Here is a 15,783-nt window from a genome sequence, read left to right on the forward strand (position 1 = left end):
CATAAAAATATGACACAAAAGAGCTGTCCCTCACATATTGTATTTATGCTTTTCAAAGGGGACTGAACATAACATCACAGGTCAACATTCAGGCCAAACTCAGCTAGGAGTGGGAGCAAGGAGAATAAATATTCCAGATAGCGTCTATCTTCATTACCATCATCCAGACCCCATGCCCCTGCACTGCATGTAGAACAAATGGATGATTTAATGAAAAGCCAGACTAAGACTAAGAAAAGCTATACAAGTTGAATTCTAACTTTAAGCGTTAACCTTATCCTTAGCCCAGTAGACTGTCCATTACCTTCTCTCTCCTCCTTCAATCCCCTCTAAAACCTGCTTCTTCTAGGAAAGCTTCCTATTCCTGTCTGTTCACCAATGATCTCCCCAAACCATCCTTTACCTGAATTGTCATCCTGTGTTTTGTCTTGTCTGTGTAATATTGCAAAGCTCTTTGGGAGCAAAGACAGTGTCTTGGGCTTAGTGCATTTCTCTATACATATACAGTACTAAATAAGTGCTTCATAATGATATAAAGACACCAGTGGTCAAAAGCAAGCAAAATTTTTATTCATTGTTCTTTTAGGACAAGCAACCCTAATCTTCAGATTGTCAATTGAAAACTAGACTTAAACCAATATACAAGGAGGTGAATTGCTTTAGTGCCCTTTGGGTGAACGTCTGGAGGAGTCGGAGTGCACGCAATGGCTTGTGCTCCCCTGTCATCTATTATGGCTCTGCTTTTAATGCTCTTACACATTAAGGCAAATAGGGGAGATGCAAGAACAGCAATAATAAATGCACAGTCTGTTTGCATTTGCTTTAACACTGCTAGGACCATGGGAAAACAAACTTGCAGCGCTAATCCTCAACCAGGTCTGGCCAGCACTGATATAAGATATAGGCAATGTTACACAAGGGTTTTGGTAAGTTCATTAACAGGAGGTACTCCTTCAGTGAAAGTAGAAATTCTGCATAAGCATATACATTGCTGTGTTACAGAAGCATTTGTCAAAGGACATTTACTGTCCTGGATCAGATACAGATGTGGCCTGACACACCTGTAGCCTGAAGGGGGCAGAGAGCCCACCCTGACTGTTCCCTGTGGGCTGTACGCTGTCAAAACCTGCCTGACAGGCTGTTCGTGTGCTAATTAGCCTGATGCTAATACCTTCAGACGGTAGTTAGGGGTGTTGGTCCTGTGAAGATCTGCTGCTATACCTGTACCTTATCTTTAATCTATGTGTGTATTTTGTACACAACCATTATTCTATTTCCCCACCCTCTCCCTTCTTCTATAGTTAGTATGCAGTCTTGCAACCTGTCTTCCACTACAGGCAGAAGTGTGTGTGTATTTATAATGTGCATGCAAAGGTTACTGGATAGACACCCCTCTTTTTTAAAACCTAGAATCTAGCAAGACAAAAAATAGACAAGAAATAGGCAGAAGTTTAAAAAAAAAGCTTTTCAGAAATAACAATACAGTACATTTGACAAGTCTGTGTAATCCCATAATTTTATGAGTGTTACTTTTGTCCCTCCCCTTATTGTTTATAAAACCCACTTATTATTTCTTGTCCTATATTTAAACTGAAAGACAGGGACAGGAATTATATTTTACTCTGTTTCTACAATGCCTAGAATACACCTGTCTGCAATACAAATAACAAATGGTATAAAATACTTTGTAATGATTTATATAAATAATCCAATAAAGTATGTAACAATAGTATCAGTTAACCTACACCTCATGAGCTTCATGTGTGTTTTTGGTATCAAAAATGCCTGGGCTGTCTGTTGGGAAATATTTTCAGTGTCAAATATATACATTTTTGGGAAGCAAAACATTAAGTCATAACCCAATCACCCTAACAGTAAAGTGGAGGGGAGTCGGAAAAGAGAGGTATTTTACTTTGTGATAAATTCAGACTATATAGAAGAAAGGATACCTCAGCATACTCGAACCTTGCTAAAACAACTTTTTGTAGTGCTAACGAGGCCAGTTCAATCATGGTGGATGTGGCCCACTGACAGAGCCAGAAGGGTACCCAGAAGTTACCTACTACAGGACAGGTCCAACAAAGAAAGTAACAGAACGCCACTAGCCATCACCTGCAGCCCCCAACTAAAACCTCTATAGCGCATCATCGAGGATCTACAACCTATCCTGAAGGACGATCCCTCACTCTCACAGACCTTGGGAGACAGGCCAGTCCTCACTTACAGACAGCCACCCAACCTGAAGCAAATACTCACCAGCAACTACACACCACACAACAGAAACACCAACCCAGGAACCAAACCCTGCAACAAACCCCGGCGCCAACTCTGTCCACATATCTATTCAAGGGACACCATCATAGGACCTAACCACATCAGCCACACCATCAGGGGCTTGTTCACCTGCACATCTACCAATGTGATATATGCCATCACGTGCCAGCAATGCCCCTCTGCCATGTACATTGGCCAAACCGGAGAGTCTCTACGCAAAAGAATAAATGGACATAAATCAGACATCAAGAATTGTAACATTCAAAAACCAGTAGGAGAGCACTTCAATCACCCTGGACACTCAATAACAGACGTAAAAGTGGCCATTCAACAACAAAAAATTCAAAAACAGACTTCAATGAGAAACTGCAGAACTGGAATTAATTTGCAAACTTGACACCATCAAATTAGGCCTGAATAAAGACTGGGAGTGGCTGGGTCACTACAAAAAATAATTATCCCTCTGTTGATACTCACACCTTCTTGTCAACTGTTGAGAATGGGCCACATCCACCCTAATTGAATTAGCCTCGTTAGCACTGACCTCCCACTTGGTAAGGCAACTCCAATCTTTTTATGTGGTGTATATTTATACCTGCTACTGTATTTTTCACTCCATGCATCTGATGAAGTGGGTTATAGCCCACGAAAGCTTATGCCCAAATAAATTTGTTAGTCTCTAAGGTGCCACAAGGACTCCTCGTTGTTTTTGCTGATACAGACTAACACGGCTACCCCTCTGAAACCTGTCAAACCTTGCTGTTTCTAAACCCCTTTTGCATTAAGGGCTGAGTGCTACAACTAGTTGAAAAATGCATCCTGTTTTTCATTTTTTTTGCTAAAAGCCTGCCCCATTCTTGTTGAAGAAAAAAATCACAATTGAAAGTTTCTCAAGCACCTCTAATGAGCACATGGTTAATTGTACATTTTAAGGTTTATTTCTTAATATTTCCATTTGCGAAACATCAGTTTTATCAACCTCCACTTAGATTTTCAAAGTGTTAAAATATATTCAGCTATTCAGTATCATCTCTGTGTAAATTAGGAAGAGAAGGGCTGCACAGTTGATTTAGGTCCTTTTCTTCCACCATACAACAGGAACAAAAGGTGTAACTAGGAGGTAGCCTATGGAGCAGTCTTCTCAAGTCCTGCTGGGCTTCCTCTAAACAGAGTGCATCTGTTGCCGGAAGGCAACTCTAGCCAAAGCGGAAAACATGAGGCAGATGTCAGATTGCTGTTAGGTGGCAAGGCTTGCTTTCTTATTTAACAAACCAACAAGAAAGCTCATCGGTACAATGTAACCAGGCTTGGAATGATTAAATTTAAATCAGCAAACGGCAGTAATAATTCTTTCTTCACTCAAAAGCTGATACAAAAATGCTACCATGGCTTAAGTTTAGATTAAGAAAGGGAAAGAGTTAAAAACCATGATATGTTGTTCTTTGAAAGCATCTGGTGAACTGTCTTGCTTTCACTTTCTATCTAGCAATCAAAATAGAAGAAATATTTCTGAATATATTTGGAATCTCAACTTCTACTCTGAATTAAGTCAGTAGCTGGAATTTTTTATTTACTGCTTGAACAAAAATGTAATAGTCTAATTTTCAAGCATTCTGAGCAACCACATGCTTCAGTGAGAGTCCTTGGTACTCAGAAATTCTGAAAATCAGGACATAACTGATTAACTTTTTTTTATTGGCGACAAACATATTTATATTATCTATCAACACAAGTAAAAAATAAATAAATAAATAAACCTTCCAAGCCTAAATATAGCCTACTGTAAACTGAAAAAGACAGGCAAAAGAGTTCCATTAAAATATATTCATTAACAAACCTACCAGTTGTCAAGATGTTCGCCTTCAATTTAAAATCCTGTGGACTTGCTACTGAAGTATAAAATGTCATTTATTTTGAAATTAGGAAACTAAGCCTACTAGAACTATAAAATATAATTTAGTTAAGAAGCTGAGGGAACCCTAGGCAACAGAGGAAAAGTGAAATGCATTCTATTGTATTTTTCACTTCAATTAAGTTATTTTCTGTTATAGCATTGTGATTTAATTTAAATGGAGTTGTCCTTGATCCACACCAATACAACTGAGCAAAATATGGCTTGTGTTTAAAATACGAAAAAAATAAGATTTCTCCCACAAAAAATATAAAGTCATTCTGCAAGAGGTTTTGGTGCATTTCCATAAGCTAATTAGATATAGCTTCAGTTTTGTTCCTGCACGCAGATACACTTTATAATTAGAGTAATGTGCTGGTTGCCAGCTCTTGGATCAGTTGGAAAGCAAGGGGAGGAAACCCCAACAGGTTAATAGAGTAGCATGTGTTCATTATTAGCAGGCCTTTGCAAGCCCTGCACTATTGGAGAGTCTTCTAAGAACTGACACTTACTTTAGGGAATGCTGACTCAGACAACCCAGCAGACTGATTCACAGGCACAGGTGCATGTTTGGAATATGCGTGACATCCTTCCATTTTTGTAAATGCTCGTGAAAGGTGCCAGATTGATAGCCTTGGAGACTGAAGTTTCCCATTTATCCAGATAACAGGGTCAGCACAGGCAGTAGTAGTCTTGCCAAAATGCCACAACCCTGATCTGGAAGGCCACTTAGAAATGCGAGGATGGTATGGGCTCATTCACCTATAGATCTTTCTGCTGAGGCTGCTAACAAAATTGCCAATTGTGGTGGTGGTTTTTTGTGATGTGCAGACCTGCCCAATGGAAGTTGGACAGATCAATAAGCTTACTTTGCACAACAGGTTATAGAGTTTTTAATTTGAAATATTCAAAGAGTGGTTCAGTTACTAACCCATAATCTTAAATCTTCATATTCTAACTAACCAAAATTCTTATGAAATAACAAAATCTCAAATGAAATCAGTTTTGGTGCTTGGCTAGAATGAGTATCAAAGAAAAAAACAGCACTAGCACCCACAATTTGGCCTAATGTAACAAAAAAATACAACTCTCAGCTGACCCAAGGGGGGGGGAGGGGGGGAGGAAGCTTGGAATTACAATAACCCCTCCCTCTCAAGTAAGACTACACTATATAATGTACAAACATCTTACAAAGTCCACCCATACTAGCCTATGTTTGACCCGCACGTACATAGGCGTTTTCTGCAATCGCACAAGTGGTAAATTACTGACAATAGCCAATCAGTAAGGTTCATACCCAGCCTACACCCATGAATAATACTATAATTACCAGGTTGGTTTGATCTTTTCAACTAAATTCAGGATACGCTTTGATCATGTCTTGCTTATGGCTACTCCAGAACTAGAAAAGAAACTGGGACCTTAATGCATAATCACTGTGATTTTCAACACACTTTTCCAAGTCTCACGTTATTTCTCAACCCCCTCCCTCTTGTACTGAATGGCAGAAAAGTACTAAAGGGGTAGTCTAGTCAGGTTAGCGAATAAAAGGAAATTCAGCAAGTCAAGCAAAAAATTATTTTTCCTTGTGTCTCTGGAAGGTAATATTACCACAGAGGGATGTGCATTGGTTTCAAATACATTAAATAAAAAAATACATCCAGTGTTTGGTTTCACATTTAACTACACTGTCATTGCACATTTAATTATGCTATGTTATTTGTTCTAGGTAACACTGAAATACAGACCATCAGTATATTTACATATTCAAATAAATGGCAGCAGATACCAGAGGGAAGGGAAGTTTCCCTTTCTTCTTGCAAACAAATTAATGAAACACAGAAATTGCCCTGCTGACCAAGGTCCATCAAGTCTAGTATCCTGTCTCCAACAGTGGCCAACGCCTGATACTTCAGAGAAAGATATAAGAATACCACAGTAGGCAGATGTGGGATAGCCTGGCCCCCATATAGGTCTCATTCTAAACATTAATGGTTAGAAATTGGTTTACACCTTGAAATATGAGGTTTTTAGCAATTTCTGTGGCTTTCATTCTGTCTCCCCCCCCCCCCCAAATATTTTCCTGCAACAACCTCATATTAGCTGTTCAGGAGAGAAGACCACAAGACTAAGATTACTAGCCCTCCCTCAACCAAACTGAGACTGGACCAACACTAACAGGAAAAGCCATTTTGATGGCACTATTATTGCATCTTATAATATCTGAATATTTGGGATGCAGCAGTAGGGTGGCTACTTTAAAAAAAAACTAGATATTCTGTAGTTTAATGCATTAACCATGTATCCTTCAAATGAGACTACCTCCTTTTTCCACAAAGGTTTTTCTAGAATGTTCAGCCAACCAGAGGATCTAAGGCAGTTAATTTATAGGTGCTATATTATAGATCTCTAAGAAATGTACAAAGCAGCTCCAGATTTGAGCCAAAGCGTGTCCCTTTTTCAAAACAGGGAGCCAAATCCTCATCAAATTGAATTCACCTGGAGTTCTGCCATTCAGTATGCCTATGGGAAATCCTATTCTAACTCAAGCTTTCTTCCTGCTTGGTTCAAATGAAATCTCCTCAGGGTCAGGTTGAATTTCCACAGCTAATTAGTCTTGAAAAAAATAAATACGACAATGGTTAAACTGCTCTTAAGCAGCATTCTCCATAATTAAGAATGGGGTAAAAGACTCTTTACATTCCAAATTAACTCTCTATTTGTAGGGGAGTTTTGTTATAAATTATTTAACATCTGAACTTTGCTCCTGGACCTTCAGGTTTCTCTTCTGTGAGCCCAGGAGGACTGTATGCTAGACTGTAGTCACAGCAGTCAGACTAGCATCTGTGGAAGCAGTATAGTACCCGAATGTGGTTCAAAAACACCATCAGAATGAAGTTTTTGATCCAGAGGGGAAGCCCCTCCTCAGTGAAGATTTCTGAACTGCACACTGCCCTCTGTTAAAACAGCGTTTATTACTAGGTGGCAGATATTTTATACAATCCTTCATTCTACAAGAAGCTACTGTCAGACCAATAAATCAGTCAGTCAGTCCATCATCCTTAGCCCACTGCTGATGCTGTCCTGAACAATGTTCACTTTGGTGGTTGGGGGCGGAGAACAGGTTTCCCTACAAATAAGCTGAATAAAGCTTCCTGTTCAGCTAAAGCAGGAAATGTGCTCCAGCACTGCCTTGTTCACAAAGAGTGGGAAATACTTACTAAACAAAATAGCAGGAGATGAAACCTAAACTCAATTGTGCTAATGAGTCTACAGTTCCCTTGTATCAGAAAAACAGAAAGCCAGACTTCTGCAAGGACTCTCTGTCTGCCTCAGTTTACCTCTCTCTGATATTAGCAAGCTCATGTTTGTTTTTAAGTGTGTGCGTATTATATATATACTTCTGTATGAACAATTTAGAAAGTATAAAATGATGCATTTCCTACATATTGTGCTATATCTTCAGGACTGATAGAGTTATGGATGCAGGCCATGTCTACACTACAGGCGCTGCAGCAAAATAGCTATGGTGCTATAGCTATGCCATTGTAGTGTCATAGCATAGACGCTGCCCAAGGTCAGAAGGGATTTCACCTCCCAAAGTGGTGGTAGCCAGGTTGATGGAAGCATTCTTCTATCCATCTAGAATCAGGGGTGGGAATTTTTCACACTCCTGAGCACCATAGCTATGTTGACCTAACTTAAGTGTAGACCAGGCCCTAGAAAACACCAGTAGTTAAGTCCCCACACACACCACACCAGTCAGTTTCTTCTGCAGCAGCACAATGTGTAAAAAACAAATCCCACCCTAGTATGGGAGACATCTGACCCAGAAAACTTCACAAGGTTCATTTCATAGTATTTCCTTCCTAATATCTCCTTGAAGAAGCAGAAAGGGCCAGGGAAGAGGCAAGAGGTGTGACCTCCCAGGCCTGTGAACAGTGTGATCCACAGAGAAGGAAAGCAGTGTTAATATTTGCATAGATATCGAATGTCTCCTCCCAGCCCCTACAACAAATACGTGACCTGTCAGATCTCCAGAACAGGCTGATCAATGCTATGTAGCCAGGCTTATGTTCTACTTTGTGTGCTCCTCAGCCAAAAGCCACCTGATCAGAGGAGTTTTCTGATCAAAATGGAAGCAGGACGGCCTGATGTCGAGAACTTCCTCTCATTGTTCCATCAATTGGGTAAGGAGAATGAAAGATAGTAAAATGAACATGTAACTACCTTGTCTTCACTCCATTAAATCCTGAAGAGCGTCTTCAGACTACTTTTCTAAATGCAAAAGCTTATAATGCAGATTGTATGTACAAAATAATTAGAAGATTTATTCTACAAAACACTTGTAAGTCATACTTGTAACTAAATAGAATTGAAGCATCTAAACAGTCAAATTAGATTAAGCAATCTATCTGGTAAAATCCAGGAATTCACATTGGATGGATGCTTTAGGATTAAATTTTAAATGAGGGTTAATTGAGTCTGTAAATTTGCAGGAAAAAGCATGCTTTTAATCTGCATAAACACTCTTCTGTTTACATCACCATATTTACATATAGGATGAGACCCGGAGTGCTTCCTGAAAGGTGCTGAGTGCCCTTGACTCCCCTAAAAAGCAATGACATTTGAGGGTGTGTAGCACCTCACAGTATCAGGCCCCAAATGAGTAAAGAAAAGGGTGCAATTCACTCAAGAGCCACTACTGTCATCTCATTAGTATTTGTCATTTTATGAGCAGCGGACAATCATTCCTAGTAGGCTCACACTTCCATTCACTCCCAGTCCCCATCTTAGCTGTTAAGTTTAAAATCAGAAATTTTCCCTTTTTTCACTGAAGTTTGCACAGTGCCTTGAAGATGAAAAGCTATATATAAGTGCTACTGTTGTTGTTATTATAACTACTGTGTTTTACAAAGGCATACAACAATGAGGAAATTACATAAGCTTAATGAAAACCTGAGGAAGGATTGTCAAAATCTAATGGCTCTGTTCCAGGAATGAATTCTCTAGAACAGGAATCGGCAACCTTTGGCACGTGGTGTGCCAGGGAAAGCCCCTGGCGGGCCGGGCCGGTCTGTTTACCTGCAGCATCCGCAGGTTCGGCCGATCACACCTCCCAATGGCCGCGGTTCGCCGAACCTGCGGACGCGGCAGGTAAACAAACCCAGCCGGCCTGCCAGGAGCTTACCCTGATGGGCCGCATGCCAAAGGTTGCCGATCCCTGCTCTAGAAGTGCCAATACAGCCAAACTAAGGTCACAAAATTGCATGCAATGCTGAAGTTTTACAACCACCGTGAGCCATTAGTGCTTAGAACCACTATCACCTTGGGCCATTAACTCCAAGTCATCAAACCCAGGAAAGGCTTTGCATCTCAATAGCCATAGTTGCTGCACAACACACTGCTCATGATGCAAAATTTAAATAAAAGGAGCTTAATATGCACTGTACTAGCTTTTATATTAATAAATCTTAATAGACAAAAATACCTGCAACATGATCTGAATCTCAAACTTCAGCTCCATTAGGCAGTCAAGAGGAACAAGTTCCAAAGATGGGGGTCTTCAACAGAGTACTCTACTGCTGAAGACAGAAGGCCGAGTTTCAGGCACAGACACCTCACTGGACCTCACTTGTCACAGGGGGACACAGGAAAAGACATGATCTTCCAGATCAACACGGGGCTCTACAGATTGTCTCCAACATCTTCAATTGCATATAGACCAGAACAGAAAGCTAGTAAAGTTCATTTTAAGCTTTCAGAAGGTGAACCTTCCACATGAAATGCATTACAGAAATCCAGACTGTCTTGTTTAGGTAGACAAGAACATTCCACTGTTATAAGAGTTACAAACGTGCGACACGTGTAGGATTGCCAACTTTCTACTTGCACAAAACTGAACACCCTTGCTCCACCCCTCCTCAGAGACCCTGCCCATGCCCTGCCCCTTTCTCCAAGGCACCCCGCCACTCACTCCATCTCCCACTCCCTCTATTGTTGCTCTCCCCACCCTCACTCACTCGCTCATTTTCACTGGGCTGGCTCAGGGGGTTGGGGTGCGAGAGGGGGTGAAGGCTCTGGGGTGGGGCCAGAAATGAGGATTTCAGGGTGCGGGAGGGGGCTCTGGGGTTGGTCTGGGGATGAGGGGCTTGGAATGCAGGCTGCTCCGGGCTGGGATCGAGGGGTTCGGACGGTGGGGGGGGGAAATCAGGGCTGGGGTGCAGGGGGGGATGAGGGCTCCATCTGGGGGTGCTGGCTCTGGGGTGTGCCCAGGGATTAGGGGCTTGGGGTGCAGGAGGGGGCTCCAGGTTTGGGGGGCCCTCAGGGCTGGGGCAGGGGATTGTGGCTCGGGGTTGGGGCGCGGGCTTACCACGGGCGGCGGTGCTGCGGGTCTAAGGCAGGCTACTCCCTACCTGTCCTGGTACCGCGCTGCACCCCGGAAGTGGCCAGCAGGTCCGGCTCCTAAGCGGCGGGGGGGCGGGGGGGGAAGAGGCTCTGCATGCTGCTCTTGCCCACAGGCACCACCACCCCAGGCCATTGGGAGTGTGGAGCTGGTGCTCAGGGCAGGGACAGCACGTGGAGCCCCGTGGCCCCCACACCTAGGAGCTGGACCTGCTGGCCGCTTCCGGGGCGCAGCGCGGTACCAGGACAGGTAGGGACTAGCCTGCCTTAGACCCGCAGCACCGCCACCCGGACTTTTAATGGCCCAGTTATCAGTGCTGACCGGAGCTGCCAGGATCCCTTTTTAACCAGGCATTCCGGTTGAAAACCGGACACCTGGCCACCCTAGACACGTGTATTCTTTACTGATTTGAAAAGTCTAAACATCCTTCTGCATCCAGGGCACTCAGTGAATGTATTTTAATTAACACATTCTTTAAGCAGAACAGATTTTCTCCGGGCTAGTCTACACTTACCCGGTAGTTCGACGGCTGCGGATCGAAGTTCCGAGTTCGATTTATCGCGTCTGGTGTGGACGCGATAAATCGAACCAGGAAGTGATCCCCGTCGACTGCGGTACTCCAGCTCGGCGAGAGGAGTACCGCGAAGTCGACGGGGGAGCCTGCCTGCCGCGTGTGGACCGCGGTAAATTCGAAGTAAGGTATGTCGAATTCAGCTACGTTATTCACGTAGCTGAATTTGCGTACCTTACTTCGACTTGGGGGGTAAGTGTAGACCAGGCCTCCAAAATGAGCATTAGGGAGACCAAAGGTAGATAACAAAAAAGAACTAGCTGACAGTTTAAAACAAATTTTAAATTACTAATGCTATTAACACATAAAAGTACAGGATTTCATAGCAGCATTGAGGAACATATGGGCCTTACACTCAGTTATGTAGTCAGACAAACAAGCATACTGCATGGCTGTTTAGAGAATGACTAACTACCAAGATTCGAAGACAAAAGGGTTTGTTGTGGTTATGTTGCCTCCACTCCTGCCGCACCCTTGTGTGCACATATTGTTCTAAGATAAACTATAACCCATATTTAAAAAAAAAAAAAAAAAAACACCTTAATATTCCTAAACAGAGTGAAAGCAGTTCCCTAAATTCTGGGACCAGGCAGGAATGAGTAGCTTAGAGCAACCACTACCTTCTGGCTGCTTGACGAATACTGGCAAACTTTAAGGGAGTCCCATCCCTCTCTCTAGGCTGAAGGAATGCAAGTCATGATGATGATGGGACCCTCAATCCAAGGAGGGATTCTCTGGGCTCTAACAGGTACAAAGAAACTTTTGAAAGCTCCATAACACAAAAGTTAAACCAAAATACTTAACCACCATCTGCAATATTATTAATGAAAAGTCTATGCTTTTCAGCAATCTGTGCACCAAAACAACTATTGTTATTCATAACATTACTTTCCTTCTGCAAGCAGTAAGGATCTGACAACTGAAAACAATGTTAATTGATTTACTCTCCTCTGTTCCTTCCCTTCAGCTAATAGTTTCTTATGTGAAGCTTTTATTGTGTAGGTATGTTATTCTGAAAAGCAAATATTTGTGACACTGGTATACAAAACAAAACCAAACATAATTAAACTACTCTCTTTGTTTTGCAGATATTTCCTTCAATGCCAGCACCACGGGGTTAAACTTGCAGACAAGCCTTGACAGCTTCCATTATAGATGAGTTCATGATGTTAACTACTGTTGATCACCCCACTAAATCTCATTTTCAATAATACAAGCAGAAGAAAGCATGTCACAAGAGAATTAACGGGTAACATTAAACTGCATATTAAAATGGTTAGTCTGAACAGCAGCTATAAAAAGTTGTTAGTTACCCAAAATAATCCACAGAAAAGTTGCTTCACAAAAGTCTTTTCTAAAATAAATTTTTAAATATAAACATAACTCACTATTAGTTAAATACAGCTCAATAAACTACATAACTTTATTAATTAAATGAGGCTTTGTAAATCATGGAGGCATAAAGAAAAAGCAATGCAATTTGTCTACACTGGAGAGGCATCTCTAAAAGCATGAGGAAGGCAGAATAGAAGAAATATGTATAGTTCTGGAAACTTAAATACACAAAGACATTAAAATTAAATTTAAATTTAATTGTCAAATTAAAAGGGAATTCAGAGAAAAGAAAGAAAAAATGAAAAATAATTCTTGAGTACTGTACTTTTCACGTGGTGTAAGAAGTGAGGTGGGTGGGGATACGCCATCTTTGGCCTAAATTTTGGAGTGCCAGAACACGTGCCAATAGGGTGACTGACCAGATAGCAAGTGTCAAAAATCAGGACACTTTTTTTCAGGGGGTATAGTCACTATACAACACAAAGCCCCTAATGTTGAGACGCCTGGTCACCCTACAGGCCAAGAAACTACATCTATCAGGTGAGGCTTTGATGTACCCTTTTCTCTGTGCCAGTTGAAAAATGTAGTGATTATAGGAGTTTTCTGAGATATACAGAATCGTCTTCTTTCCACCAAATTGTGTGTGCATGCTTGGGAAAGCGAAGGTAATATCTGAAAGCAGATCTTCCACTCTTTTGTACTTAATGTAGTCTATACAAACTGAAATGTAATTCCCTTGGTACTTGTTTAGACAGCTTTTAGGTCCCTTCTCACAATGAATTGATTTGGTGACTAACAAAGATGGACCTAAACCAAAACCCAAATATGAGGGATTCAAAATCCAAGGCCAAATCTAAGTTTTGCAGCTTGAGCTCTGTATTGAGTTATAAATACAAATTTGTGATTAGTCTGCATATAAGAGAGTATCATATAAATGAAAGTCAAGTCAGAAGAACCATGGAACAGAGAAAAAGAATTAACAAAATGTTTGGAAGAACTGAAGTATATACAAATTTTAAAACGTTAAATGAAGTATGCACAAGCAATCTGATGAATGGCTATGACTGAACTGGTTAAAAAAACAGCATAAACCAGACATAAAAAAAAAAGTCTCATAGTTACTGTGCCATATTATAGCTGAAAACTAGTAGCGTTTAAAGTGCTGACAAACAAACAAGTCCCTCACACTGTACGGTCAGTTTACTGTCCTTTATCCTACAGCCTTGCTTTTCACTGAATCAGATCTGTGACAGGCAGAGAGACTGGAAAAAACCCTCCATGCTGAAAACTTCACTACCCTGAGCCAGCAGGAAATTCCAACTGCTCCATGCACAGGAGCCAAAAAGAGAACTACTGGAACGAAATGTGGAGCTTAGTGTGAAAACCGTGTCGTGATCCCTCTGAACTTCAGTTGAGAGACAGAGGGGAGACGATTATGTGAAGCAAGCTTGGCTAGAGTTTTGTATTTCAGTGAGAGTGGAGGGCCAGGTTGGGGAATGTTTATTGGGCTCCAAATTATTAGAAATAAGAGCATTCAACGTGTTGTTGTTTTTTTTAAACATGAAGTAATAATCCCCTCAGGATGTTGAGGGGAGGAGGCAGGCAGGCACTGAGGACAGATCTACAAGGGAAAATGCAACACATGAATGTCACTTACCTAATTTGTTTTCTAATGTGATGCATTTTCCAATGTGTATATAGGTTTGTCGAGTTTCATATCATGTTAATACCAGTTAGACAGGACAAGTTGCCTTTTCAAATGTTTTCAGCTGGTCATAGCTAACAGCTAAACCACAACCATTTAACACGTTTTTAAACAACTGGCCTTGGCCACACCAAGTTAACATGTTAGTTAACATACTGTATTTTCTATTAGAATGGATCTTCCCAGCGCAAACAAGGCCTAAAACCCTAACCGTGCAAACTGCTCCATGCTAAATTTATGGGGCTCCCTGCGGCGCAGGGGCCCGCCCATTTCGAGTAGCTTTCATGCTGCGAGCCGGCCTGATTAACAGCTTCAAAACAAACCATCAGCTCAGCCCTACGGATTCCCCGTCCCCGCCTAAGAGTTTGGCCATCCTGGCATCAATCAGGCACGCAGATGTGGTACGCGGGCTGGTACATTTCCCTGGCAGTTTTGCAAGGGCGGGACAGATTCCCCAGCGGAGTGGCCAGGCTCGGGAAAGCCACCAGTTTCAGTGTGTCCCTTTCCCCCAATTAACCCTGCAAAGCTGGGCAGGAGCCGAGCGTCTGCTCCCTTAAAGCCGGCCGGGTTCTTCCCTCACTCTGAGCTGGGCGGACTAACTACGGGGACAGGAAAGACCTTAAACCCCCCCGTTCACAAGGCAGCTTCACGCACAGGTCTGCATCCCCCGGTTCTTACTGCAAATAAAGCTCGCTGAGCTCGGGCCAGCCGGGGACGGGCCGGGTGGCGAGCCCGGCCCCCGCAGCGAGCCACCCCAAAGCGGGCGCGAAGAAGTTGGCAGCAACTCACGGATTTTAACTCGGCGGTGGTCGAGGCGGGCGCTCAGAGCGCGCAGGGAGCCCAGGCGGCGCTGGAGCCGGGCGCTGCGTCGACACAGGGCGTCCGCTTGGCTCTGGATCTCGCCGAAGATGTCGCTGGCGCAGCGGGAGAGGTCGGAGAGCTGCCAGAGCAGGGAGACCAGCGAGTGCGAGCTGACCTGCTCCAGCGAGCCGAACAGCAGCAGCCCCGCGCCGCGCCGGCGCCCGCGGCTCCCAGCCCCGCCGGCCGCCTGCGCTCGCTCTTTGTCCCCCGCTTTGGCTGGTCCCAGCAGAGCATCTCCTCCGGCATCTTCCAACCTGCACAGCTTCAGGGGCTCCACCGTCCTCAGCGGGAAAGGCATCTCGGGGGGTTACACTTCCCGGGAGCAAGAAATCCTCATTCAAAAACAAGAGCCACAAGAGTTCAGAGGGAAAACCGACAATCCACAAACTTTTCCCCAACCTCAACTCCGCAGAGAGATTACGGGGGGAAGAGACTTCACGCTGCACCCCGGGAGAAGCCCTGAAAGGAGCTCACGTGCGGGAGGTGCAGAGAGAAGTCCTGCTAGCCATGGGGCAGCAGGAGGCACATTGCACTCAGGGAGACAGAGGGGAAAGAAGCTGGCTCAGTGGGAGGGGGGAGGAGGAGAAGCGGTGAAGTTGTTTGCAGCGAGGAGACAGGAAAACAGCCGGAGTTTCTCCCCCCCAAAGTGGAGATGGGGGGGAGGAGGAAGCGGGGGGTGGGGGGTTAGAGTGCCCTGGCTACAGCCACAAAGAAGGGAAACCAGGAAAAGAAAAGCGGAG

At 43.2% G+C, this 15,783-nt stretch overlaps 1 protein-coding gene across 1 annotated transcript in view; it reads right to left on the reverse strand.

Moving 5' to 3' along the window:
• The window catches only part of NHSL1 (NHS like 1), a 262,387-nt gene extending 247,046 nt beyond the window's left edge, over nt 1-15,341 (reverse strand). Inside the window, exon 1 of the mRNA XM_065401109.1 lies at nt 14,972-15,341. Within this exon, the coding sequence (XP_065257181.1) occupies nt 14,972-15,341 (370 nt within the window). The remainder of the gene's footprint in view (nt 1-14,971) is intronic.
• Between the last annotated feature and the right edge of the window lie 442 nt (nt 15,342-15,783).

Source organism: Emys orbicularis, chromosome 3, assembly GCF_028017835.1.
Source record: "Emys orbicularis isolate rEmyOrb1 chromosome 3, rEmyOrb1.hap1, whole genome shotgun sequence".
In the NCBI taxonomy this organism is placed as follows: domain Eukaryota; kingdom Metazoa; phylum Chordata; order Testudines; family Emydidae; genus Emys; species Emys orbicularis.